At 40.7% G+C, this 27,897-nt stretch overlaps 2 protein-coding genes across 29 annotated transcripts in view; one reads left to right on the forward strand and one right to left on the reverse strand.

Annotated features, from left to right (window-relative positions):
- LOC307031877 (uncharacterized protein) overlaps positions 1 to 27,897 on the forward strand; it is a 187,885-nt gene that overhangs the window by 131,109 nt on the left and 28,879 nt on the right. The gene's annotated exons all lie outside the window — the stretch shown is intronic.
- The window catches only part of LOC307031874 (receptor-type tyrosine-protein phosphatase delta), a 121,858-nt gene that overhangs the window by 8,365 nt on the left and 85,596 nt on the right, over positions 1 to 27,897 (reverse strand). For 3 of the 28 annotated variants that reach the window (XM_079669408.1, XM_079669404.1, XM_079669392.1), the window contains 18 exons: positions 26,773 to 27,078; positions 25,764 to 25,957; positions 25,423 to 25,449; positions 24,959 to 25,076; positions 23,631 to 24,218; positions 23,122 to 23,219; positions 22,750 to 23,006; positions 21,653 to 21,746; positions 19,471 to 19,680; positions 18,364 to 18,524; positions 16,445 to 16,456; positions 15,532 to 15,644; positions 13,265 to 13,306; positions 12,654 to 12,751; positions 10,300 to 10,423; positions 4,501 to 4,676; positions 2,863 to 2,982; positions 2,621 to 2,775 (listed from right to left, as the gene is read on the reverse strand). In XM_079669408.1, the coding sequence (XP_079525534.1) occupies positions 2,621 to 2,775; positions 2,863 to 2,982; positions 4,501 to 4,676; positions 10,300 to 10,423; positions 12,654 to 12,751; positions 13,265 to 13,306; positions 15,532 to 15,644; positions 16,445 to 16,456; positions 18,364 to 18,524; positions 19,471 to 19,680; positions 21,653 to 21,746; positions 22,750 to 23,006; positions 23,122 to 23,219; positions 23,631 to 24,218; positions 24,959 to 25,076; positions 25,423 to 25,449; positions 25,764 to 25,957; positions 26,773 to 27,078 (2,893 nt within the window). Of the gene's footprint in view, positions 1 to 2,620; positions 2,776 to 2,862; positions 2,983 to 4,500; positions 4,677 to 10,299; positions 10,424 to 12,653; positions 12,752 to 13,264; positions 13,307 to 15,531; positions 15,645 to 16,444; positions 16,457 to 18,363; positions 18,525 to 19,470; positions 19,681 to 21,652; positions 21,747 to 22,749; positions 23,007 to 23,121; positions 23,223 to 23,630; positions 24,219 to 24,958; positions 25,077 to 25,422; positions 25,450 to 25,763; positions 25,958 to 26,772; positions 27,079 to 27,897 lie in introns of all 28 variants that reach the window. The other 25 variants (XM_079669406.1, XM_079669403.1, XM_079669381.1 and 22 more) reach the window with 11 other exon arrangements.

The following is a 27,897-nucleotide window of genomic DNA, read 5'->3' on the forward strand; positions in this document are numbered from 1 at the left end:
CAGAGAGAGCGAGGCAGAGGAGGATGAGGAACAGGGGAGGGAGGTGAGGAGAGATGCTGACAGTTATCTTGAAGTTTTATAGTTTGTTTTCTAAGCAGCAGGAATATATATTAAAAGCAATTTTTCCATGGGCTTAAGCACAAGAAATGCTTGGAACATAAGCAATATTCCTTTTATCGACAAGTGGCGGTTTGTGTGTGGCGTGAGAAAGCATCGCTGCATTTGGCAGTTGAAGTGGAGCTGGCGGTCTGACTGCACTAATGACCTGACACCGCCAGTCAGGACCAGCTGCTTTGGACGTCCATACACATTAAGTGTCAGACTAATATGCTTTCCTGGAGTTTAGGGAACAGGGGATGGAAAAAAAGAGAGTGAAGTTTTTAAAATGCAGCTGCAATGAGTCCCGAGAAGATAAAGCAAGAGGACTTGTGAAAGTAATTACATATGTATTGTTAGCAAATCTTGTGCCGTCAGCTAACCTGTCACCATGTCCCTGCTCTGCCTATTGAACGCACACACATTCACTCAAACTCACCAGGGTCAGGTCATTGCTGTTAAATGGTGACGATAATCATTTTAAACCTTAAATACTTCTCAAAATGTGGCAATTTGTCGTTCATTTCCAGCTGCGAGATATGGAATTTAGCGAGTCAAACAGGCTTTTCTGATTCTTGTCTATTGTGACATTCCAACAACGGTACTGTTCCATCTGTGTCATTGTTCATAAAAAAAAAATGACATAGAGTTCAAAGGAAAGGGGAAGTAGAAAATATGGCCTGGCTGCCGGTTAATGTTCACTTCACAACTGTGGGCTATTCTATCAAAAGTTTCCTTTCCGAGTCACTGGGAGAGGCCAGTGCTCTCCATGACATTTCATTTGACCTCTAATGTCACATCACAACGACCTCATAAACCCTTTAGCTACAACAGCAAAACAGTCCTGACCTGCGGGTTAGTGAAGCAGCAGGAAACACGCTTTAATGTTCTTTCATAACACACACTGTGAGTTCACCTTGTGAGAAGTACAGCGGAAACACATTTTGCTCATTACAGTGAAATACTCCTGTGGTGGAGACGTACACTAAATGAATATTTACTGCACAATGTTAAACAAGTGAAACACAACATACAGTAATCTGATTTCTATTTATATGAACATCTCTTTCTGAGTCTATGTGGGAGATTGTCTGGCTTTTTGATTGTGTCACTGAAGCAAATGACTAAATACATATATAATCAATATTTTTGACAACTTTGAGCTTACTTTAATAAGACAAACAGTCAATAACACATGTTCAATGTTAGAAATGTCTGTAAAGATGGTTGTTGGTTATATATGAGGATCTGTGTGTCCGTGTCAGTCAGTTGATAACGACAATTACGATAAATGAACATGTTCCTAATTAGTGATTTTCAGAAAATGGAAACAGTGTGCAGTTTATTTTTAATGAGTTCTTCTAACTTTAACTTCATCCGCCACCAGTCAACAAACAAATCCAGAGCCCTTTATGGTGTTTGCACGAGGCCCCTCAGCACGTTGGGTTTTGTGCACCGACTAATTAATCAACTGCTTAAGAGACGGTACAACGCTGTTAATTATAGGCAACAAACATATTTTTTCTTTAAGCTGTTATTTGGACATTTCTGCATGTGCATAAACAGCTACAGCTTCAACATTTATCTACAGTATATCTCTGCTTATCCACAAAACACTCCCAATATTATTTTGCAAGTATGTGGAGATAAACACTGGCGCTATTTAAAATGGTGGCCTAACATAAAGTGAGGGAATGCCTCTGAAAGGATTTGAAGCTTGTATCTGATGTGAAGCCAGTGGAATTAAAAACTTCCATCTGCAGGGTGACATGAATTCCTGCATTCTGCTTCATTGTGAATGAGTCAGGATTTTCAATTTGAAGCGAATCTGCAACTAGCTCTAATTAACTTCAGCGTGTGTTAACTCTAATTCTTCAGTAATCCCTCTTCCCTTTTTTGCCACTTTCTGACACAAGTTTGTATCTATTACACTCTTTTTTCCCCCCCCATCAGTCACTTGTTTTCTTTGTGCAGAGCCTCTGATGACTTCCTGAGTTGAGAGGAGACTTTTTCTATATCCCCTTGCCATTCTGTGTGGAGTCTTATGAAGCTGAGTGAAGTGAAGTTGGCGTGAACATTAAAGTTATTTGTTTCGGATGCTATAACCCCAGGGATAAGCTGAGGTCTTGTGGGCTGCTGATGTGCGACATTTTAGTGGTTATAGCCAGGAACACGACAGGTCTGCGTGTGTTTGTGTGTCAAGGAGTGGGCGGAGATGTTTGCTGAGGGCAATGACACCAGTACTGTTTGTGCCATGATGTTGAAAACACCTTCAGATTTAAAGTGGCTTCTGCGAAAGCTAGTAGGCTGATTTGTTTGGGCTTACACTGAGTCATAGTTTCCTCCCTACAGTACATAACATTCAACTTTTAGCCTCTCTGGTTCATGTTGATTTCTTAATAGAAAATCAAGCTCATACTTACTAATAATACATTTTTTGTTTCATGTATTCTTATATTCATAACAGCAAATTGAGTGAACACAATTCATGCTTTGAGATGTTTAAAAAAACCGTATTTCTTACCTGCAGTGCACCACCATGGGCCCTGCGTCTGGAGGATTGCACGCCTTCACCCGCCTCAAGAAGGCCAGGAACGGAGTCGGGTGTTCGGGCACACCGTGGTCCGGCCAGGCCGTGAACTGGAACTGTCTGACCTCCCTCTTCTCACTCGAGCCGTTCTGAATTATAGACGAGGAGAAAGGTTAGGGACCTTTGCAGCACACATCAAGCACTTTAAAGATGAGAAAAATCCAAACACTCCTCACTTTAAAAAGTGCAAATGTCCTGACGCAGTACGTGGCCAGCTCTACCGTGTCCAGCAGTGAAACCTGGATGAGTCCGTATGTTTCTGTTGCCCTTGTCGGCCAGTACTGGTCACATTTAACCTGCAGGGGAGCGAAACATCACATCAGACACTGTTTGCATAGGAAAATATGGACAATTGCTGCCTTTATAATTACATAGGTCTTTAAGCATTTCTGTTATTATCAAAACAAATACAAATATTTTCCCTCTTCCACCCTGCACAGTTATACATCAGTACAAACAATAGCAACATCAATGTCCCTCATTCCTGCTGTCTCCATTAGATTTCATAATCAATTAAATGGCCTGAGATATTTGCACAGAGCCCATGAAGCTATTAATTGTCCTGACATAATTACAAAGGTAACCACAGCTTCCAATCATATCACCCTCTCAGCTTTATCGCTGTTGGAGTGCACCGCTTTGTTTCACAGTTAACGGCCAATAAAAAACTGTTCCATTATAGCGTTACTGCTTAGCTGACAAAGAGCAGCTCTATTGGTGTTTGGGAGGAAATAACTGGATTTCTATTCACTTGTTTTTCTTCATAATGTCCTCTATAACTGATGTCGTTTCAGCCATATGTTCAACATGAATCCTGTTGAAAACTGGGGAGTCGGCAGCTATTACTCAATATATCACAAAAGCATCAGTGAAACAGACACCTGACAGTATTTAGCACATTTAACCAAAGTATCATGCAATTTTACAGCACCTACACTATTTAAAATCAGCAAAGTAAGCTTATTTGTTTTATAGATTGAACAGGTATTGAGTGCAAACTGCTCCGTGTGTTTAGTCAGCACCTCTGTTAACACTGTGATGCTCTAAGAAAAGACTCAAGTGTGAAGGTCAGTATTTTATGGAGTCTATGCAAGCTTTCATGGGCTCTGTCAAATACTGTAAGATGTGCAGTGAAAAGAGAAAAAGGCTTCGGACGATGGCAACCTTAAAGGGTTTCTGAGTGCACACAGCTGGACATGTAGCTTTTCACTGTTTGAATCCTTTTATCACTGAGTGTAATCCAGTGCCCTTAGCAGGGCTAGGCTAAAGAAGGGAGCCATGCCACTTCTCAGTCTGTACTCGACAAAAACAGGAAGTGTTGTGAAGAAAAGATGGATGATCTTGGTCAGTAAGAATATAGATAATTGATAAAAATGCTTCTACAACTTGGTTGTAGTTGTGTCAGATATCCTTGTTATTTTTTATCACATGTTGTCCATGTCATCCAGATTATTTTACCGCAACCAGCTGATCTATTGCACTCAGTTGGCATTAAGCGTGGGGGTGAAGTGTTATCAGGTGAATCCTGCTGAATGTGCTCATTGCTGCTGTAGTTCTCATATTAAGAAAACAGGCTGTTATATTTTGTCTCTTAATTGCTAATGCAGATACTTTTAAAAAACTACATTAATTATATTTCCGTCTCATGCTGCCTATGAATAAGCAAAAAAAGATTATTGACTACATTCATCATTTGCTTAATGCATTTTAACACATATTCCCATACATTTTGGGTTCAACCCTGTCATTTTATTTGAATACTTCTTGGATAGATAGAGCAGTATGCCTGTATTTTAGTATTTTGTACCACTTACCCTGGACCTTTCCTCCAGTTTGGTCATCATAACAATGATGGCGCTCCTCTGCTCCCATATCATCCTCCAGAATTCACCAAATGTTTCCGGCAGAGCTCCTTGTGTGGCGATGTAGGCGTTCTGCTTCCTGTAGCCATCAATGTAGTTGGCGTTGATATAGTCACTTCCAGGGATTCCTAAAAAAAAGATTGAATGGTGGGAGTTAGACTCAAAGAGTAACAAATAATAACAAACAATGTTTAATTTACACAGTGCAAAAGACAAAACATGCAACAAAATACATATCATTGTTGCATTCCAAAGTCTATTATCTGTGTTTCCTTAAAATAAAGTTAGCCAAGTCTTATGATAGTAATACATGAACAAAAATCATAAAACTGTAAGATTTGTTGCCAGTGTTCGAGTCTATCAACACCACTTTAAAATCCCCCGGTTCTGTGTACTTCTTCCATATCTGCAACTGACTTAGAGATATAGCTGGGTCTGTAAAAGTCTCACACCTCAAAAAGAGAAAAACAAACCAAAAAAAAAGCAAAACAATCCCCCCCCACTCTCCTCCTTCCCTCTGCTGCTTATATTAAATGAAAGGCGCAGCAGCCTTTTCCAATCCGGGCGCAGAGACGGAGCTGACAGCTAGTCAATGCTTCAGGACTGGCAGTTTAGGGGCTCCGTGCACACATGGCCGACCGAGATAAGTCTCATCTGCATGGGCGCCACGTATCAGAGAACCCCCTCACGCCCCCCCCTCTCCCCAAGACTCCCTTTTACTCTCAGGTAACTTATTCAACAGAAAAAAAGGAAAGAAAATGGAATATGGACACATTCAAGGACCAGCCCACATCATTTTTTCCACATGTCCCCCGCCCTCTCTTTTGCTGTTGAAGTTGTACCCGGCTGTACATTTCCGTGATGGACAAGGGATAAATGCAATTAAGCCTAGTGCGTTTTCAAATTGAAAAGAAAAAGCAAAGAGAGACATTACTGTGGTTTAATGAGAATGAGGCAAGTTGTTTGCAAATGGATTTTGCCTTTGTGCTTTCTGTCACTCAGGATTTGTATAAATTCGACCATTTTCTCTGTCAATATGCTCATTGCAAAATAAACACAGACTGTTCAGTACTCCCCTTATGAATAGAACATTCATTTTAAAGTAAAAACAGAAACATTTTAGAGATGGTGATAAAGATGATTCCTAGTAGTGGTATAATATTCATGTTCAGATATTTCTAGGATTATAAAAAATGTTCTAACTACGGAATAGATTTATACAGGTGCCGCTTTAGATTTAGCTCCCAAGCTAAATATAGATCAATCGAAAAACAAATGGAGCTCCTGCACAATTTAATTGTCCCAAAGCAAGCAAATAATGTATTGAATTTGAGAGGATTATGCTCATAAAAACTGATAAAAAATACTGATTTAAAGTAGTTACTGAACAATTATAGCCGATGAAAGGTAGATAAAGTTTTAAAGATTAACTTTAGGAACCAGTTAAATCCGGCTCAGTGTGTTTAGTATGGTCAGTCGCCTCGTCACTCATTAAAACTCATGTCACAGCAGTTTAAGTCCACAAATGTGCTCAGATTCTTCCGATCCATACTTGAATCAATACATCCTGAAAGTAGCCATATTCAAATCCCAAATCCCTTTTTATTCAAAGAACTCAATCAGAGTAAACAATGGACACATCGCTTGCCAAGAGGCTTTAAGCTTGAGAAGGAAAAGAGGAATTCCCTGATGTCCGCCTGGCTGAGAACTACTTCCTGCAGCACAAAGACTCCATGTGGCTGTGCAGATGTGTTTATACGCCGACGACTAATGGACTTCCATCCACACTCGGGCTGTGTTGTTTCTGAGAGGCTGAGAAAGGCCTCTCTGACTCTTATCTATCTGTTTTTGTCACAATAGCCTTTTACTTCTTTGTTTACTTCCCTTTTCCTCCATGGGAGCTGCTCAATGGAAACGGTTAATTAATAGCCATGTGTGTATGTGCAATTGTGTTTAATCAGACACAATGATGCAGCAGCCAGCACTTTACTGGCCATTTCAGAACGGCCTTTCATTGCTTAGAAGCTGCAGTGTACACTGCAACACTTTTTAAATGTGCCAAACACTTAGTGCACTGCTTATAGTCAGCTCTGTGATGGGCTTAAGAGAAACTGTCCAACACTAATAAACTTTATTTAATAGCACTGTTCTTAACAATAGTACAAAGTGCTTTATAAAACAAAATAGCAAAGGCAAAAAAGGAACTCCTGTCCATAAACTGTTGCTAGAGAGGCCTACTGTCACTAATATAAACTCAGCACTTTGGAAAACTTGTGCATTGTTTTGTTTTTAGGCTTTATTATAAAGCCCTACATGAAGTAAAATGAGAAGACATGCAGCAAAGTGTTGCGTGTTGGATCATTGATGTCACTTTCGACCAGGTACCAATTGCATTTGTATGTACAGTACGATACATGTGTATTGCATATTATATGAGGCAGTTAGATAAAAAGATACTGGTAAAACTTGCATCTCTTCCTTTAAAGGCCATGTAATGCATCTAACACAGGTGTTTTTTAACATGTAGTTTAGATATCACCAGAATAAAAATAAATAAAAATGTTTAAAGTTTCGTCATAATTAAATGACATATACGTTAAAAACCGATGTTGGTTCCGAAGTTTGCCGAGTACGCCCCCGATCACTCCCGAACGAGCGGTGACGTCACACGTGGCAAACATTGCCATTTGATCAAATCAGTCCGAATGGCAAGCAACGCGATAACTTCAGACAGCGACAGCGACAGCGATCATTCAAGCTCAGATTCGGTGGGTTATCTGGATACAGTTACAGAAGTAGAGAGTCAACCAGCTAGCCTTTCACTTCAAGGCATCTTGCCTTATAAGTACGAGCCTCCTGCCCAGCAATCGAACAACGAGGCAGAAACTTGTGAAAGAGAAGCGGATTCCGCAGCCGGCGAGACTCGAGTCGGCAATACTGAATGGTAAATTCTGTTTTATTTAATTTGACCTGCACTAAATGTCGATCTTAATTTGTCATCTGTTCCTCACACGTCCGGCAGATATTGTTTTGTTTTTTAATGTTATGTACAATATTCAGGTGTACATGTCAATGCTGTGAAAGCATGCCCACTGCAGATGAATGTGTATGCTGCAGAGAGATCTGGCAGGTGATGGAACAAATAGACAGTTTGCAACCTACTGACCAGATAGCAGAGTCCTGCATCGGGTCGGGTATCCGCGGGTACCCGACGGGTGACCCGCAAAAAAGGTGATTTGCGGGTGGTATTTTTTCAAACGCTTTTTTCCGGGTTCGCTTCTGGGTAAAACAAAGATGATGCGGGTCCGGTTGCGGGTGTTGCATAATAAATATATTTAAACAATAATAATTTAGTTTAATGTTTAAATCCTCAGACCTCTCCTCCGCGTTACCGAGCATAATCATAACCTCTGCAGTGCATCTATCTGCTGCTGAGCGCACCACATTCTGAATGGCTGAGGTGAAGCTCTCTATAGGGGAGAATACAGCATTTTCAATAACTCTTCCTCAAGAGCGAAATCCAACGTCTGGGAGGCTTTTGGTGTCATCCTAGATGGAGAAAATAAACAACATCCCAGGCTTTTTGAGCCAAATATGCAACTGCGTGTGTTAATAATTGCACGTTGTCACTGCTTATAGGCCTATATATGCGGGTTCGGGTCGGGTTGCGGATCATGTGCCGGCGGGTCGGGTCGGGTTGCAGAACTAATTGGCAATATGTGCGGGTAGCGGGGCGGGTTCGGTACTGCACGTCACGGGTGCGGGGCGGGAGCGGGTCTTGAAAATCAGACCCGTGCAGGACTCTGCCAGATAGAAGACACCGACGAGAAACCAAGGTGCATTATTAGCCACCCAGGCTTTAGAGAAGGCTGTCTCAGTGTTTGGACACTGAAAATAGCGTATCTTCAATACAAACAACAACACAGAGCAGTTGATGGCCCACTACACCAGTAAGTAAATATTGATTGACCCAACTGCCTATTGCAGCTTTGCTTTCATATAATACTTTTAGTCGCTACAGATATGGTACACTTTTAAAGATACCATTAAACTCTTTCAAGCAGTCAAAAACAGCTTGGCTTTTATTTTTTCTGTGTATGCAAGTTCAATGTATGCTTGGGAAAAGAAACAACTACACATGTGAGGAAATATATAAGAGGTCTATGATTCTGTCAAGCAGTCATGTAAAACCTCATATTTATTTTGTACAAGTAAAATACAAATATCATGTTATAAGCCAATTTGTAACCATTGCTACATAATAGTACTACATAACATTTTATTTTTCTCCAAATATATTTATAATCTGTATACTTTTTTTTCATTAGGAAGTATCGATATACAGCTTATCGACAGTTTGTACGTTGGTGCTGGGGTGTACTCGGCCCAAAAATCAGAATCCCGCTGCCTGCATGTGCTGTAACCGAGATACGGAAGACTTACCCTGAACCGGGAGGCCGCTATCAGGGATTTCAATGGCCAAATCTGTAATTTGACATAAGTCATGCAGCTGAACTGGTTAAAATGGTTTCGCATGATGTAAATAATTTACAAAGTACATCATTTACAATATTATTTTTCCAAAGAAACATGTAAATAAAACAACATTTTCCAAATCGCAAATTTGTAAGATTGTATTAATTTACTGTTTGATAAATAAAAAAGGGTTCTTTTGTTAATTTTTCACTTGTAACATTTTATCTTTATTGCAGTGTACATTAGTCTATTTTGGTATATGTGCGAGCCCACAAATAATTAAAAGTGGTAAAAATAATAAAGATATTCAGACGTAATTCATTTTTGGCCTTACTTATTTCACTTCAACTTTTATATATTTCAGTCACTAGGCAAGTTCACTGTACTCTGGTGACATTTAGCTCAAGCTGGCATAACACCTGTAGTAACTTAATTCTGACCCGAGTTTTGTGCACAATCTTCCAGCACCCATGATCAATGTTTATAGCAATCAGGAAACATTCACAGCTCACAATTACACATCGCTTCCCCATCATGAATTGTTAGATAAAAAAAGTTTAGCGAGGTCCGGTTACACATATGTTAAGCGAAAATAGCGGAAGGGTACAAAACAAACAATCCAGACGGGGCTGGTGTTTGCCACGTGTGACGTCACACAGCTGGGTTAATGGCTGGCAAGCTTTTTGCTACCGGAGCGGAATAACACGGGAAAGTGGCACACATTTCATGTTATTTGGGGGGTATTTATGGAAAGAATCATTGATGTTGATATGTCAAATGAAACAGTGGAAAGTGATGAAGCGATTTATTAACACAGAATAACATTTATTTTGGACATTACATGGACTTTAACTGATTATTTAATGTGGATAAATTGTTCTTCAGCAGTTAAATATTAAAAGTACCTGTTGCTATAGCCATCTCTTCTTTTAAGAAGCACCCACACATTATTGAAAATATGGAGTCTAGACATTTAGAAATATCACTTAAAATACAGTATGTTGTGAAATATAGAGCTGTGCTGGCTGGCTGGCTGGCTGGCTGGCTGTGTGTGTGTGTGTGTGTGTGTGTGTGTGTGTGTGTGTGTGTGTGTGTGTGTGTGTGTGTGTGTGTGTGTGTGTGTGTGTGTGTGTGTGTGTGTGTGTGTGTGTGTGTGTGTGTGTGTGTGTGTGTGTGTGTGTGTGTGTGTGTGTGTGTGTGTGTGTGTGTGTGTGTGTGTGTGTGTGTGTGTGTGTGTGTGTGTGTGTGTGTGTGTGTGTGTGTGTGTGTGTGTACCATCGATAGCAGCGAGCAGCACTCTGGAGTGATCGTAGGCGATCACGTTGGCATATCTGTTCTTTGGCTTGTTGACCTCCAGGTTAGAGTGCTCCCAGGTGAACTGCTGCCCTGGGTCGATGGACTGTGAAGAACACATCATTACAATGGCTATTATATAGTATGAACATTAAATAATAGGTCATTGATTATGAACTCAATTCTATAAGATGTTTGTGTTAGATCAATGAGAAAGCTTACTGAGCCTTTCCCAGCAGAGTAATATATAAAAAAACAAGTTATAAAGTTTACATCTAGGTTAAAAGCCTCTCATGTCTTCCTACGGTTACCAAGGCTATATAAGTGAACGCTCTGATGGCATCGGTTGTGATGTCTTTTTTTCCATATCTCTACACTGATGAGACATTTGGCTGAAAATGATCATTTTGTGTTAACGTCATGCGTAACATTGATTTTTAGTGCCGTCATTAGACCTTCTTATGTGTGTAAAACCGTGATGAAGAAAGTCTATGCATCTTCTCTGGCTTTCAGCATAAAATCTGTTTACCCAAGGTCAAATAATGTTTAAGACGGGCTATTTTACTTTTGTATTTAAGTGAAGAGGACTGACACACACAGCTTTAACAAGAGCATATCAAGGACATGCGGAGTCTGAATGTAGAATTGTATTCCTGTCAGATATTTTATGTAGAACCGATACTCACAGTAAACAATGAAGGAGTTGACAGATTGTGTATTCAGGTTCAATTAAAAGCAGCAGGGTGCCTCTTGTGCATGTAAATCTGACTTTAAAAAGTTGTACTTTTCAGAACTATATGCGTTATCAGCGACATCAATAAAGGCTATATATAAATGATTAGATTTCCCCAAAAATATTGTAAATTGGTCACAGAAGAAAAGCTTTCTTCCGTCGGCTCTCCTCATTTTATCAGGACTTTATGGCACATAGTAGAATATCACACTGGAGACTAGTTCACCAGAATCTGCTTTCCAAACCCTCTTTCAGCTGTGTAAGATAGAGATTAATAATGCTCCCTCATCACCGATAAATTAGCTCTATAAAATATAATATCACAACGGGAACATATAAAGACATGAAAGATGGCATTACATTTCACATTAGAGGCGAAATATTGTGCTTGTGCTTTTAACGACTACAGACTGCTTTTACGAGTTAATCTCTTCACTAAAAGTAGAAACACAAAGTGCAATATGAAACATTGCAGCTAGCAGACTCATTATTACACTGACCTTATTTATCATCTGAATAGATGTGGATATGATCCTACTTTATGACTTCTTTAGGGTCATTTATGGGTGCAATAAATGCATAACCATTAGCTTAATTATTCATTTGTAATGATGGAAAACTTTATAATACTGTTATGACCATGGAGGCATTGTGCAGTTTTTAAGCGCATACAATCTCAATATGAAAACAATAGAGCAAGGAGTTCTTTATCTGCATAAAGCACTTAAAGCAGCAATATGTGGACTGGCTTAGCCTTACATTTGATCAAAATATGTTGAAACAGAGGGCTGCAACATTGCTTATAATACAAATCTTGATTTCATTGTGCTGGCCAAATTGCTTTCCATTGCTCCGGAGTAAGCACTATGAAATTGAAAGTCAATGTACTTAAGCTGCAGTAATGATCGGGCAGCTTGGCAGACGCCCATACGGTGACCTCATACAATTTGAGAGAAATGGTGACCATTCATATTTGAGAATATGCCCCTGTAAGGACTCTTTGCTCGCAGTGTTTCACGCTCCCTGAGTTCATCTACCATGCAAAGCCATTATGAAGGAAACACTCTGTGTCTGACTGCAGCTCTCTGGCTTTTGAGGGCGCTTACATTTGAAGGACTTTAACATTTAATCACGGGATACATAAATCACCTTTGTCCCATGATTCATTTTTAGACTTAAACGTTAGTGAAAATATAACTAACTAGCTGGATGTGAAAGAATAAGTAAAGTGTAGCCTAGTGTAGACACATTTCAATTATCTGGTAATAGTATAGACCAAAAAGTAATCTGAATTACTTTTAGCATTTACTCGATTTTAAGAATAAAATAGATGTTAACTAACACAATTGCCTCAATAATGGTGGTTATTATAAATTGGTACCGATATTCCTTTGTGTAGTTTTGCTTCACTGAATGTTTGTAGTCTGAATTGAGAGTTGAGTTTTAATATAACATTATAATATTGACAGTCATTTGAGTTCATGTGAGTACCTGCTCATATATAATACTTGAATTATGCTGTATTGTCTTCATGTAACCATCGGCGCTACAACACTTATCACAACTGCTAAATCCACATTGGGTATCTTTTATTTCTCCTTACCTCGTACTCCTGTGAGAACTTGAGGTTGTCATTGGCTTTCAGGCGCTCCTGATGATCGGCCAGCTCCATGATTGGGATTTGAGGATGGTTTGCCATACCTGTCGAACAGATGGAATGAAGTTTAATCAAATGTCTTATTAGAGGGCATCGCTTAAGCATTAGATAAGCAGCATGTGTGTTTAACAGGGGGATGGAAGAGTGGATCTTGTTAGGCTAGTTTGTTCACTCAAAGCAGTGGCCATGCTCGTAAAGAGGATATGGACACAAAGCCAATGAGAAGTCATCTAGCACTGGGTCTCTCCCTATTGAGAGAGAAAACTGTTATTCACACAGAAAGCTGCATGGAGAGTTAGCATGACGCTAAGACACAAACAAACATCCCAAAAAGAAAGAAAGAAGGAAAACATTCAAAATGTTGGGCCAGATGTTGATGTCTGCTTTGAGTGATGACATTTGTTCAGGCTGTCATTTCAAACGCCGCCTCCTGTGATGACGTAGCATAAAACACCAGATGGATTAGATGGGGATGGGAATACAAAGCTAGGCAGAAAAGAAGGGAGTTAAAGCTACAAAAACAAAACATGTAAAATGCATAATCGAGAACAACTAACTTGACAAATGGAGGTTACTGGGGTGACTGGACGCACCTGAACCTGCGGAGAAAACGGCGGCTTTTAAATACATAGCAGATGTCGTTAGCAATGTGATGACTAGTTTCTTCACAGAAATTGGGATGTGACGGGAAGTAGTTACATGAGTATGTGTTTCCTAAATGGCACATTCATTAGTTACATAGAAGCCATGATGCTAGAAACTTGGCTATGCCACCATGCATTCTTCATGGAAATGAGAAAAGTGTTCGACCTAGCAGAAATCAAATTTGAGCAACTATAGAATATTTTTTTATATGCATTTTAACCTGAGGATGCTGACATTGTGTTACACTATACTTAACTGCATATTCTGCAGTTAGGATCACTTGACTTTGTAGCCTTTTGTAGCCGCGATGCGTGATAAGCATATTTAAGAACTTATATTTCAGGAAACAATCACAAGTGTATAATCTGAACACTCCTGATGTTCACTTAGACATTTTTTGCATGCTGTCGCAATACAGCCCGCGGCCGAACATCTGCAACTCGAGAACTCAGGTGCCATTTCCACACACCAGTTGCTCGACAGTCTCTCTCTCTTCGATGAGGTGATGTTTCATTTTGGTTGCTGGCACACAAGTGGGCATTAGCTAATGGAAGCTGTGCCTCGTTTTCCCACCCACTCTCACGTCTCTCTGAAAGACGGCCAAGGGTGTTTCTATTGCAGCCCGCTACTCAAAATCCATTTCCACCACTGGGGGACAATGAAAGCACCATTTCCAACACTCCGTCGCTCAAACATCAAGCATCCTTAAGATAAAAATGTCCATTGAGAGGTAAAGAGGTGGAGGAAAGGGTAGGAAAGTACTGGTCTAATGTAGAAGGGCTTCAAGACTTGAGAGAAAGCTGCCACGTGGTTGAGCAGCGAGAGAGCCAAGATACCAGCTCTCAGAAAGGCTGCTGGGGGAAAGATGATGGCTTGAGAGTGAAATAGTGGGAGTATGGCTGAGATTACTCTGAGCCAAAAGGAAAAATACCCCTCTGCCAGGATGAAACAGCCAGTAATGGTCCTAACATCATTGAAGAGCTTTCATAAATATGCAAAATCTATTTTTTCTCAGAAATGAGCCTGCAGGGATAATTCGTACTCTTTCATACGACCTGACCTGAAAAATATGGCTTTGATATAACAACATTATTGGCAGTCGCTGAACACCTGTTCCCAGAGCAGTCGCTGCCAGAGGAACTCAAGCGACAGTTAAGTGTGTCTCTCCGAGATGCATACCTCCTTTTAGGTGATAAATGGACTGACTCCCATCGTTTCCCCAGGCGAGGAAAAGGTCACATGACTGAGGCAAAGCATGACCGCTGACCACCTCTCACCTCAGGACTAAAGGCCATAGCGAGTAAACACTGGTGTTTACAGCGTGCCTCCGATTTTCAGCACTTCATCGTTCATTGTCTCGCATACAAATACAGCGCCATGACACACTTTGTATTTCTCTCACCTTCCAGGGTGCTGCGCCCTGTCTCCATCAGCAGGACACCCTCCCAGCAGCACTCTGAGTAAGCATGACAAGCCCTGATGACCTGGATAACCCAGGTGCAGAGGAAGATGACAGCTGCCATGAAACTGTCAAGCTTGCATTTCTGCCTCTTCATTTTCCACTGAGAAGTGTCCCCGGGGAGGAGACTGTCAGTTGTGACCCTCCGTGCCTACTCTAAGCACCTGTCCACTGTCTACCTGCAGACTGCTCACTTGTGTCGTGACAAACTCGCTGCCAAAACTAGGGGTACGATTTTTGGACGTTACATTATGAGGTTCCAATGTCAGCTGTACTTGCAAATGAAGAAACCATATTTGATATACAGCTAATAATGAGGATACATTATTCTCTTAAAGTTGGTGTCAACCATTCTGGATAAAAGAGTGATCTTTGAACTCAAAAACTAAAATAAGATTCATTGTATCACTTAATGCATCCATGGCTTTTCCCTGGCCTTTGCTGATTGGCTGTTTGGCGCAGTCCAAGACACTTGTCTTGGCTTTTTGCTTCCCATTTTTGTATCCAGGGCTGTGTATGAACACTTGATATGTTCTTTTAGCGTGCACAGAACGGACTCTGAGGAAGTATGGGCTGAATTTGACAAAATTGATTGAATTCACATCTGCACCTTTTTAAGCATGTCATTTGTAGTATTTGCATCCTTTTCCCCATCACACATTTGGTTGTAAATTCACAGTAAATACGACAAATGTCACTTCCATTATTAGGAATACTTACCAGGCGTTTGGAAGTTGAGGCGCCGCAGCTCAACGGGGTCAGTGGGATGATGCAGGGGCATTTCCTTGCTGTTGGGGAGACTGCCTTTCCTAGCTTCAGATTCTGCTCTTTTTCTGCAGAACAAACGGCACATTGTTTTATTTTTTTTGGTTGCTGTAAAACCTCAATGCTTGCCTTGTGTTTGAATAAATACCGGAGGCAAATATGTAATTAAAGAGGTGACAGGACTGCATTCTTACTTTACACTAGGGCCACAGGGGTGGACTCAATAACATTATCACTTCACAGTATAATGAACTCCAGTACAATAGCCTCTAACCGCTAAATGCCACCCTTAGTGAAGCCTAATGGTAACTCTTCAATGATAGTGTCAGATCAGGTGTCATTTTAAAGCTGTAATTAGGGGTCTCTGTGGACAGTATTATATTGTATCCATGTCCTGTTATTGTTTGCAAGACACAGGAACTACTAGACAAATGTATAATTGACTACAGGGCTATTCAATTAGATTGTATTATGTTGTGAAGTATTCTTGTTATTTGTTACACTCCGTTTTATCTTCATTTTATTTTATTTGTTCATTGCAAATATTATATTTGTAGAGTCTATTTATGATACATTACAAGTGCATATCATTGTCACCGTTGACACAAGCTACTGAATGTTAGTGTGTACAAAGTGAGAAATGAGAACACATAATTGGTCACTGGCTTTTTCTGCTTTAATATAAATACTTTGGTTTTGCTTATAGTATGAAGCATTTTCTTAACATGTGTTGATTTCAATTAAGCACATGGCATCATTTCACCATTGGCATCAACTCTAGTTCTATGTGTTTATTATCTACAGTGGACGGATAAAGGGATAAAGGGGTTTTAAGGAGTTAGTCTTCCTCTGCTGCTCTCATTCTTACCTGTCTGGTTTGCTGCTCCATCGGTCAGCAAGGAAAGAAATATCGACACAACATTAGGCGGTAAGACCTTTTTAGATTTTCCATAAAGACAACGGTTTCTGTAGAATACGTGATTTTGAGAGAAAACCAATCATATCTCAACCTATCTTTGCATGCAAGATTAGCGATGCTTCGCTTCGGAGATGATGCTCCATTACGCAGTCTTGGGGCTTTTTGTTTCAAATACTAGTTACCCAGGTGCATTCAGGATGTGTACATTGTGTCTCTGCTGTTTCAAGCAGTTTCAGCTGATTGCTTCTTGTTCAAGCAGAAAAAGTCATCTCTTGACTCTTAATTGCTGAGGCTGTCTTTTCCTGCACATAGGCCTACCACTGTTACTTGTAGATAAATAAAGTTAAGTATATTCAACAACAAATTCCTTGTAAGATCACAGTGACTTCCTTTGTTTTTATTTAGCATAAACATAAAGTATTTTATAACAAATCTATTGGTACATTAGCAGATTTATAACTGCAGTTATTCCCATGTCTTCTCGCAGAGCTCAACAGGGTTGTTGTTCCTTGTTTTTAAAAGAGGCACATTGTGTCACATTAAAATTGATCTTGGCAAGAGCAATGTCTCCTCTTTTTACAATAAATGGTGGCCTGGTAATCAATGTATAAATCTGCATTTCACAAATGTAAAACTCTGAAGCCCCCCTGCACACAGTCTTTATTCTCCTTCAATTCCCCTTATCCAAACGTGAACTTAATATGAATGGAGTCCAAGGACAATAAGGTGTAAGAGAATAAAGCTTTGCGTATAAACCTCTTACATTTAACTACTATTTATGTATTTTCCACTGTTCCTGCTGACTCTTCACTTACTAATCTTACCTTCACAAAATTACTTCTCTAGGACTACTGTGAAATTCTGCTTAGGATCGGACATTTGATTGAATGCACACTGCAGCAAATGTGCCTTATGCAAAAGGTGAAAAGAGACAAGATAATGAAGGACGGAGAGTGTGTGTGTGTGTGTGTGTGTGTGTGTGTGTGTGTGTGTGTGTGTGTGTGTGTGTGTGTGTGTGTGTGTGTGTGTGTGTGTGTGTGTGTGTGTGTGTGTGTGTGTGTGTGTGTGTGTGTGTGTGTGTGTGAGAGATATATGCATGTGTGTATCCTTGCAAAGCAGGAGGGCATCATAAGGTCAGAGTCAGGATCCGAGCTAGTCTCCCTCGTGGAATGGGTAGTAGTAAGGGGGGGGGGGGGTTATGCTAGCTGGGATGATGCCCCAGGGCTCCTCTGAAGCCACACATACACATAGACGTGCAGCAGATAGTCAAAGCCCAGGCCCCCACCTCCTACTCTTGACTGATGAGCGGTGACAGTACGAGGCCTTGCTACCATAGGGGGTTTACAAAAAAAATAGCTGCTTTGATTCCGTGTGAACTCGCACTACCGCAAGTGCTTTCCATAGTTTTAGTGCGTGTGTTTTTTTAGGGGGTAGATGGATGAGTCTGATTTATTTACAGTTGACGCACATGTCTGTTTGAAGTATCGTGGGATTCTGCATTTGATGGCTTAATAGTTTGGGAAACTATGTGTTTGGATTTAGATTATGTGTGTGTGCTGTTTAGAGTGAGGGTCAAGGATAGTCTCAGGACAAATATACCTCAGTGTCTGTTTTATGATGTGCTTATGAAAATGTTTGCATAATAGTCATGCATGTTATATATTAAATGACCATATATTAATATTGAGTGGCTAAACATGTTTTTTAGGTTCACATATATTACTTATATGTACTGTATGTACTATTTATGTGATGTGTAAAAGGAGTTGTCCCATCTGAGGTTCATTCCTGTGCAATTGCGTCACTTGGTGTGAACATATATATATTTTTTAATAACTCTAAATGCAGATTATCATTAATATCCTCACCTTTTGTAGAGGAGGATTGCAATGACGATGCATATGATGAAGACCACAGCTAGCACAGGGCCCACCACCCAGATAAGGCCCTCCTCCTCGTCGATGATGGGCTGGGGGTCGGTGTCCGCAGACACAACCGGGTCAGAGTACGGACTCGTGGCGTACATAATCTGAAACAGGCGAGAAGGCATTGTCAATATAAAAAAACATCTGCTGGTTTGACAAAGTCGACCCCTTCCTTCTTACTTTTTGGATAATCTTGAGATTAAGATATATTTAGATCCAGATATTTTCTTGAGACCTAAGATAAGATCTGAGCTCAAGATATTCAAAGCACCACCGCAAGTCTTCAATTAATTCCCCCTAACTACAGAGCATATCTAACAAGACTCTGACAAAGACGGCATGACCAACAATACAAATTAAAAACTAATTCAAAGTTTTGCCTTGCAATTTCTGCTAAACTGCAGTTTGACCAATCAAAATGATCTTTAATGTCTCTCCTATACAGAAGCCTTGATTGAACTATTTCACATTCTACTAGCAGATAAAAAAGGGTCTTGTGGGAAGGAAATATATGCTTCAGTGGGCAAATTAGAGATTTCCCTCCGTTGGCCATTATCATTTTGCTCTACCTGAACTCGGGGTGAGCGGAGAGAGTGCGAGGCAGCACTATGGACCCTGCAGCTCATCAAATCCATCATATCAAGCCCGCGGCTGCCTAATCATGCAGCTTTCAGGTCTTCAGTTAAGACAGACGGACACATGCACACACACACTAGCTGTAGCAATGGAGATAAGCTGGACCGCACGTAGGACACAATTAAAGAGTAGCCCTGTTATCGAGGTACTCTCGCGATCAGCTAAGGTCATAAGGGGTTTCTCTCCCCTTAGCAGCAAGGGTCAGCTTCTGGGGCCAGCTGCAGATTTAACCTTTCAAGTTGAAGCCTCACAAATGCTCGAGTCACATCTGACCAGAGTATTTAACCCTTGTGTGTTTTAACATGCAAAGTTTGGTGCAAAAATACCCTGAGATCACCGAAGTCTGAAGCTAACCTCAAGTAGTGCGTATATATACCAATAATAGATGATAGAAGTGTGAGAGGGCAGACTTACATTTTCAGACATCTCCAAAACAGCGAGCACAAAGAAGATGTACTCCTGTCCGTTCTGCAGCTGCTTGTTCTCGAAGCCCCTGTAGGTCTTTGCATCTCCGAGTGTGAACTCGCTGGGCAGGTCTTTGAAGTACGCCGCGATGTAGGCTTTGGGTTCTGCCTGCCTGCGGAGGCGAAGGCCTCTGCTCGTTTGGTTTATCTCCTTCAGCAGCTACAGGGAGGAGGCAGACGCTTGATAACACATCCCGGCACACATGACAAGACATCCACACACACCAAAATCTGCCAATCTAGATTTCCGTCTGATTGCCAAGTTGAAACACTGATTGCAAAAGACGGAACATAACAGAGAAGATCAATGACTTATTTTATCAGTCTTCTGACTACAAAACACTGCAAGAATAAATGATTGCGTGAATTTCCAGCACATAAAACATTTGGGGATTATCCAAAAGCTTCAAACAGGAAAAAAGAGACGGAATTCATTTTTTGCTGGATTTGATGAACATTCTTTCTTCATCTTTTCATAAATATGAATACAAAATATGCAAAGCGAGGATAAATGACATTATGCATCAACAAATGGTTTCAAACCACATTATGACAAGTTTGGAAGAAAACATTTCTTCAAAATTAAGACATACTCATTATTGGCAAGAATTAAAAGAAGAAAAAAATAATAATTTATCAATGCTACTGCCAGTTTGAGAAGGGAAAAATAACATAGCAAACCAGTGTTTTGTTTTTTTGTCTCGAGCAATCATAGTCTTTATAGTGTTCTTTTTTTAAATATCAAAAAATATAGAATCCACTAGAGCCAAAAACATGTATCTTACTCCAACAACCAATAATAGTAATAATAATAATAATAACAATGATAATAATGATAATAGGCAGATAGAAATGCATTCTGCCCTTCATATGAGTCTGTTCCATCTGACTTTAAACTTGCAGTACGGAGCGCGGATCATAATTATGCTAATCATATCGGGCTAGTTGTGTGAGCGTCTGATTTCATATCTCAGAGTTGGGTGCACTCAGTGTGTGTGTGTGTGTGTGTGTGTGTGTGTGTGTGTGTGTGTTTGTGTGTGTGCCTGCCTGTCATTCACATCAGAGTGTGTGCGCTCCTGTGTGTGTTCTGTTTTGGCTGCGGGGCTGTTGGTGCTGCCCGATAATGTCTTCAATCATCTCTCCTGTCAACACGGCTAAATCTAGCTGCCCTTGGGAAAAGTTGTGAAAAGGTGAGTGCCAATATTGACAAACAAATAAATTCTGACAGAGGGCGACTTTTGGGCGATCGGTCAAGGCTGCAGACACGGGCCTGTAGGCACGAGCTGCAGAGCCAATGCAGGATGAGGCATGGCATGCGTTTTCTCTTTTAGCCCTGTAGACATGTGATGTATTGTGATGTTTGTACAATAGAAATACATATTTTAAAACTCAGTTTCAAAATAAGCTTTGCTAGAGGATTTATCAAATACAAATGCATACTGCCAGCTTTTATGTAAACTGAGTTTTCTTTTAGAAGCTTCCATTTTTTCACTTTTGTCGGACAGACTGCAATGTATTCTTTACCGAATGTATAGAAAACATCAATGATTATGACACTGCATTTAAAGAAATACCTACAATGTAATCACAGTTTATATAGTGAGCAAGCATTCTATTGATTTCCCATTGAATCTTACCTGTGATGCACAGAACCTCCTGAATTATTTCAACGGGCTAAATATAACATTGGTCAGGTGTTTTTGTGCATACGAAGTAGCCTAGCTCTGCCTGGCATGAGGAGAGACATGAAGGCCTGATGCCGCTCTTCAGGTAATTACCACAGACACAAAGAGGAGGAGGAGGGGGAGGATGAGGCGGAGGCGGGGGATGGATGGGGGTTGAGTTTGCAGTGCACTTGATGGCTACTTCATGTTCTCATTTCCATATGAGCAGTGCTCTCTGCAGCTATTTGCGTCAATCAGGGAGACTCATCTCCTGTTCCTCCTGCACTCGGAACTTATTCTTTCCAGTTTTGAGAAAATAAATGTGAGGTATCTGCACACAGTAATGTAGAAACTATTTAGAAGCTGTGTACAAAAACTGGATCGTAGAAAATTACTGGAATATTATATATTGTATTTGTGTTCCCTAGTAGCCCGAGTCATTATAACCAGATCATGCTTTGAACCTACCTCTTCCAAATTCATCTCATCAGGATTGTCCCAGGGTTTGAAAAACTTGCCAGTCCGTTGCTTCTTCAGAGGCACCACCACTATGTAATATCCCCTGAAAGAAAAATGCAAAGTACAGTATATAATAATCTAGACGTGCTTAAAGATCACTGCCACATTTCAAAAGACATCTTTCACAAGTGGTATTTGCAAGTCAATGGTGACTGTTTCCTGGACAAACAAAACCCAGTATGGCTGAGAAAACAAATGCAGTTTTGCCCAGAGGATAGCTTTCTTTATGAAACTCAATGATAATCTAATATCCATACATTTGCAAATGAAGGAGTTATTTATGAGTGGATTGGGGCCACTTTGTTATGGTGCCTATTTATTTTTGATGCATGTTCGGGAAAGATTCAGAATAAGAAGGACTTTTATCCCGTCATCTGGGTGGCAGTAGTGATAACGGACATTTTTCTGGGCTTCCTGGTTGGGCTCTGCAGTAGCTAGCGTTGGCCAGGACGGCAGTGTGGCTGGCTAATGGGAGAGTAATTAGCTTAAGCTCTGGCATTAGAAACACTGGGCCAAGTGCTTCCAGCTAAATAAAAAAAAAAAAAGATGGGTTTGAAGCATCGGTCTACAATCGGATGCTCCTTGGCCTTCTGACAACCCTGGGCTTTGTTGAACGGCTATAAGAGACTTTATAGGGCTTAGAGGAGCGCGCCTCAATGAGTCGGGCTGCTTTAGTGTGTAATGGCTGAGGTGAAGTGGATATTACACTGGAATGTAGGGATGAATATAAATGACCCTGTTTTGGAGGAATAACCCCTGACAAGGTCAGCTATCAAGTTATCATCTTTACTTTTAATCTTATTGCATCAGTCAGCGATAATTATCAGTGATATGGATTCTACGGCACCAATGTGATTTCACATATCCAACAAAAGGGCCATTTTTATACATTCAAATCATATTACACTTGATGCAAGTTGCCAATTATAAGGGAAATTCCCAGAAACTGAATAGTCCGAAACAAATTAGAGAGAGCACTCCAGGGCATTGCATTTTTAAATTTGCTTTGGTTTAAAACCCTCTTAAGTTCGATCAACTCTCCTCACCTGATTTTCTCAGAAGTCTGCACAGATGGTAGCTCCACAGTCACCATCCCGTCTGAGTTGGTCTTTCCGATCAGGAAGGGTTTGGTGCGGAGGATGTCGGGGGCCGTCATGGTGGACACTCGGTGCTGCAGACCTCCTGCACTGTTTCCACGATTGGTCAGGAGGAAGGAGTACTGCGTCTCAGGTTGAAGGCCCGTGATTAGCTTCTGCGTTAGCTTCCCATCCACCTCCACACTCTGCCCGTTGTCGTAAAGGATCTGGATGCAAAAGGATCTTGTTTGTGGATGTAACTGAAGTGCTTTCCGTGGCATAGTAACGTGTAGAGCATGTCAAAACATATATTAATGGTATGTTTTTTGGTGCAGTGCTCACGGTGAAAGGCTGAGCGGGGTTGTAGGTCTCTGGGATTTCCCAGGTGAGCAGCACTGATGTCTTCATGGCAGCTCTCACATGAAAGTTTTTTGCAAACACTGCTAAAAGAAAGGGGGAGCAGGTGATTTAGACACAATACATCCTTTCCCTTTTTTCTATCTACACTGAGGGTCCCACAACCAGTGCTTACCTGAGACTGTCTCCATCAAAACCAAAAGTAGCATTAACTGAACTCACTGAATTCTTACCTTCTTACTAACACCAACTCTTAAATAATGACTGAACTTTGCGTGACTGATGAGACAAAGAGAGACAAATACTTACTCCATGTGAGTTTAAAAATAAATAATAATTTATGGAGACTACTGTATGGTACGACAATATACGAAGTCCTGTGGTAGACTTCCACCATTTGAGGCTTTACTGCCAGCTTCTCAGAGGAAGCTGCTGTGGTCGGGCAGAGAAAAGTTGGTTTTAAAAGGGAAAAAGGGTTCAGGTACTGGTCCTACCTTGATCCAAAGGCTGTGTCCTGAATTGGACACTGGGGCTATAGGAACCAGAGCCCTTGCTGGTGAAGGCACACATTTTAATATCATAAGTGGTATCAGGCTTAAGGCTATCCAGGATGACCGTTGATTCCGGCGCAGTGATGAAGAGTTCGGAGGGGCTGCGTGGGCTGTTGATGTCTTTGTACTGCAGAGCGTATTTCACTATTTGGCCATTTCGCTCTGGCAGCAAAACGGGTTTCCAGATGACCTGGATGGTGGAGGTTGTAGCGCCCTCTGCGGTGATACTCTGAGGGTAGCCACTCGGCATAGCCTCGTTTGTGGTGACTTCTTTCACTGTCTCCTCCCCGAAGCCCACCTTGTTACGCGCAGAGAGGCGGAAAGTGTACGAGGCTCCCTTATGGATCTCTTTAGTAGTGTAGTGGTTCTCCCGCTCGGGGAACTCGATGACCGTCAGCGGATCCACGTCTTTGCGGCCAAAGCGGAGGCGGTAGCCTTGCAGGGGGCCGTGGGTGATGGCTGGGGGGTGCCACTGCAGGAGAGCTGTGCCCATGTTGGTCGTACTGACCATTAGTCGAGGTTTATCAGGAACTGAAAACAGCAATGGGACAACTTGTTAGCAATATGGAGAACCATGTATACATCTTATTATATTTATATATATATATACTTTTCTATGAAAACCACATCTAAAGTGACAGTTTTAACAGTAATACAACTTTATAAACTTTATTATGGATTCTCTGGATCAGTTATAATACATAAGGAATGGGAATATTTATATATTTTATTTTACATATCAGGATAATATAGTATGGCTACAGACAGCAATGCTACATTTCTATTATTGTAATAATTGTGATTATCCTCACATGAGTGATTTCAAAAAGCTGCTTGTGTATCGTGTAGATACATGAATCTAGTATTTTTAATGTGATAGAAAGTGTTTGTATAGTATTGATTATCAGTTGAGGTGTTTCTAAGTACAAAACAGTCCTTTTTCTTTACGGTACATGTATACCTCTCTATCAAAGGAGGCGAGTAAAAGAGCTGACCTGTTTTATTTTCTGTCTTACTCTCAGAATCTCTACCTTTTTCATTATGTAAAAATGCCTTCAGCATTTCCATGTCACCCCACGGTGTAACAGTTAATGCACTAAAGGAGACGGCAATTAGCTGCATTCACACTTTAAACAAACTGTCAAAGATAATGTTTGCCTCTCACTTTTTCCTCATTAAACTGCAGTTTCACAGCTTACAGAGTAGAATTGCAGTTTCATGGTGTAAAATAGCAGATGATAATGAGAGATTTGCAGTCACTGTCACAATACCTGCGCCAGTGGTGGTGATCAGTTTGGGCTTGCTGCGTGCACCATCGCCTTTAGTGGTGTATGCTCCCACAGTAACTGAGTATGTGGTCTCAGCCTGCAGGTCTGTGATGATCATTTCCTGTAAATATGCAGGATTTTAGTTGCAAGAAACTCACAAGCAAGCAGAGTGATAACAGTGGGATGTGGTGTCAGCATCACAAAAGACAAAACAGACACATTCTCTCAGCAGAAACGTAACACTGCGGCATGCTTAGGAGGAATAGGATATATTTGATAAAGACTATGTTTGTCTTGAGTAATATAATTTAAATCTTTAAGGTTAATATTAGTCAATGATAACACCTTCAGTTGTTTCAACATCTTATAAAGTTGAACAAGCTTGAAACATTTCAATCCTAATGCAGAGACACCACATGCCATTCATGCAGGGGAAAGCAAGATTAGGATTATGTTTAACTACTCACATGTTCGGTTGAATCATCATATTCCCACTGATTATGATATAAGAATACAGAGAGAAAAGGGACCAGAATAAAGCCATGTACAGACACTAATCACTGGTCAGAAAATATACACACACAGTTCTTCTGCAAGCACCACATAAAGGTATCTGTTGATGAATATAAATATGTGCCAAATAGAATTGCAATCAGTGACAAAATAGTCACTTTTAACTGCGTTCAATCATAATTCATGATTAATAGTTAGCTTATTTCTACTCCTAATAGAATATCTCGCTGTGGTGCTTGTAAAGGTGAGAGAGTGAGAAAATGATTTTGTGCGTGTGAGAGAGGCGGTGTTGTACCTGTGCATCATCAATCAGGATGTCCTTGATGACTGGCTGTCCTGTGGGTTCCCCATTAACCATCCTGACATAGTGCACCTGGTACCCTCGGATCTGACCGTGCTGCTTGGTGGGCATTGGTGAGCGCCAGATCACTTTAATTGATGAGGAGTTGACAGCCTCCACCTCAACTTTACGAGGTGGCCCGCTAGGAACTGGAGGAACATCATGGGATAGAAGAAAAAAGGTCAAAATTATAGAGACCCCTCCACCCTCTTTTTTCAAATCTTGCCCAAAAGCCGTAGCGCAAAATGCTGCAGTGATTAAAAAAAAATCACAAAAGTGCAGCAAACTGCGACAAGCACTGCATGACATCAATATTTCAACAATGGTAAGGGGAAAAAACAACAGCAAAAACAGGTCTGACATCTGACCTAATCTGGAAACATTAAAAATGGGTAGAGTGGGTTTTGGAAAACATGGAATAAAAATGTGTTTTGCCAAAATAGAAAAGTGGAGCCAAAGGCGGCTTCAAGTGTTTCAAAGGCTTGAAGCACTACAAGAATTTTGGCTATGAGGAAAAACATGAATAAAAAAAATGATTCTATCACATGAGGGGACAAAAATATCAAAATGGCCTTTTAAAAAAAAAGAAAAAATCTTCCACCCTTTGGTCTTCCCACTGTCCAAAAAAAAAGCCAAAAATTATGCTGCCTTTCAAAAACACTGCAGAGTTTATTTCAAAAATGACAGTTGGGACTGGAAGTTGGAGGCCTGCAGTTGAAAATGCCATACCATGTGTTGAAATTGAGCAGCGTTGGGGGAAAAAGCCACAACAAAAAAAAGGTGCTTTCTCAAAGTCACAGTTTGTCTAGGTGAAAAAAGGGCAGAGTCCAACAAGGGGCAAAAGGTTTGAAGTGTCACTTTGATTAGAAGCAGGCAGAGGGAAAAGAAGAAGCAGGAGTTGTTGGTAGGTTGTTAGTATGTGACGGGGGAGGTTAACGCTGCAGCTATGTTATGGAACACATACCATCCTCCTCTGTGCGCACGAGCTGTGGCACGCACTCCGGTCCCGCCCCGACGTCCGTGTGAGCTGTGACCGTCACTCGGTACTGAGTCCATTTCTCCAGGTTCTCCAAAAGGTACTGAGAGCTCTCCGCAGGGATGTCGGAGATTTCGTGTACGGTGGTCTCCTCCCTTTCAGTAGCAGCATACTGGATGGTGTATTGCGTTATGATCCCGTTTTGTAATTCCGTTGGGGGGGGCCGCCAACTTACCAGGATGCTGGTGGAGCTGGAGCTAAAGCACTTGACTTCCTGCGGCGGGCCAGATGGTTCTGGTTTTGGGTTTTGGTGTAGGTGAAGGGTTTGTGTTTGTTCAGGCCATTCATTTGTTTAGTTTTAAAGGAGTTTCAGTTTTTGGTTTGGGTGATGATGGTAGAAGTGACCGAACAAAGGAAAAGGGAAAATAAAATGACACAAAATGAGGAAAAACCACAAGGACTTATGAGGGCAAACAAAACTTATTTTAAATCTATGAAACATCACAAATAAAGACCAAATGAAAGGAAACAATCAACACAAAAGTGTACACGCTGATTATGGATGGAAGGTGTTGATTGGAAAAAAGCAACAGCTTTAACATTATGTTACCTACCTTTGTTGTCAGAAAAATAATTATAAAAAAAGTTAAACAAATTATATTTTAATATTCTCTTAATTATATCCTATACATCTAACATACTTGTGGTAATCTAAGATAAACCTTTCCGAAATCAATATAGTGATATCTAAGACAAATTTGGCAAGCAGTTACCATCAATCCAAAAACATAAAGGTTGATGCTTTAACTATTTAAAATAGAAACATGTTGTATTTGTCACCAACCTTTCCGAAGCCTGTTGGTTTGTGGTAAAAGCCTGATTGTACAACAGAGAACTTCCCAAGGAGACACGACTGATTTATTAGATTCTGATAACATTGGCATGCACTTTTTCATTGACCTCTTCAAAGTTTGAGCTTTCATACCCACCTGATCCTGACCTTGTCTTTTACAGACCTCAGATTTATTTGAAATGTGCAAAGTCAAACGCTTCTTCGTTTTTGCTCTGATGATTCAAGGGGAATTCTCGAGTTAAACCACACTGGATTTAATT

Source organism: Notothenia rossii (assembly GCF_949606895.1).
Source record: "Notothenia rossii genome assembly, chromosome: 3".
NCBI classification, from domain to species: domain Eukaryota; kingdom Metazoa; phylum Chordata; class Actinopteri; order Perciformes; family Nototheniidae; genus Notothenia; species Notothenia rossii.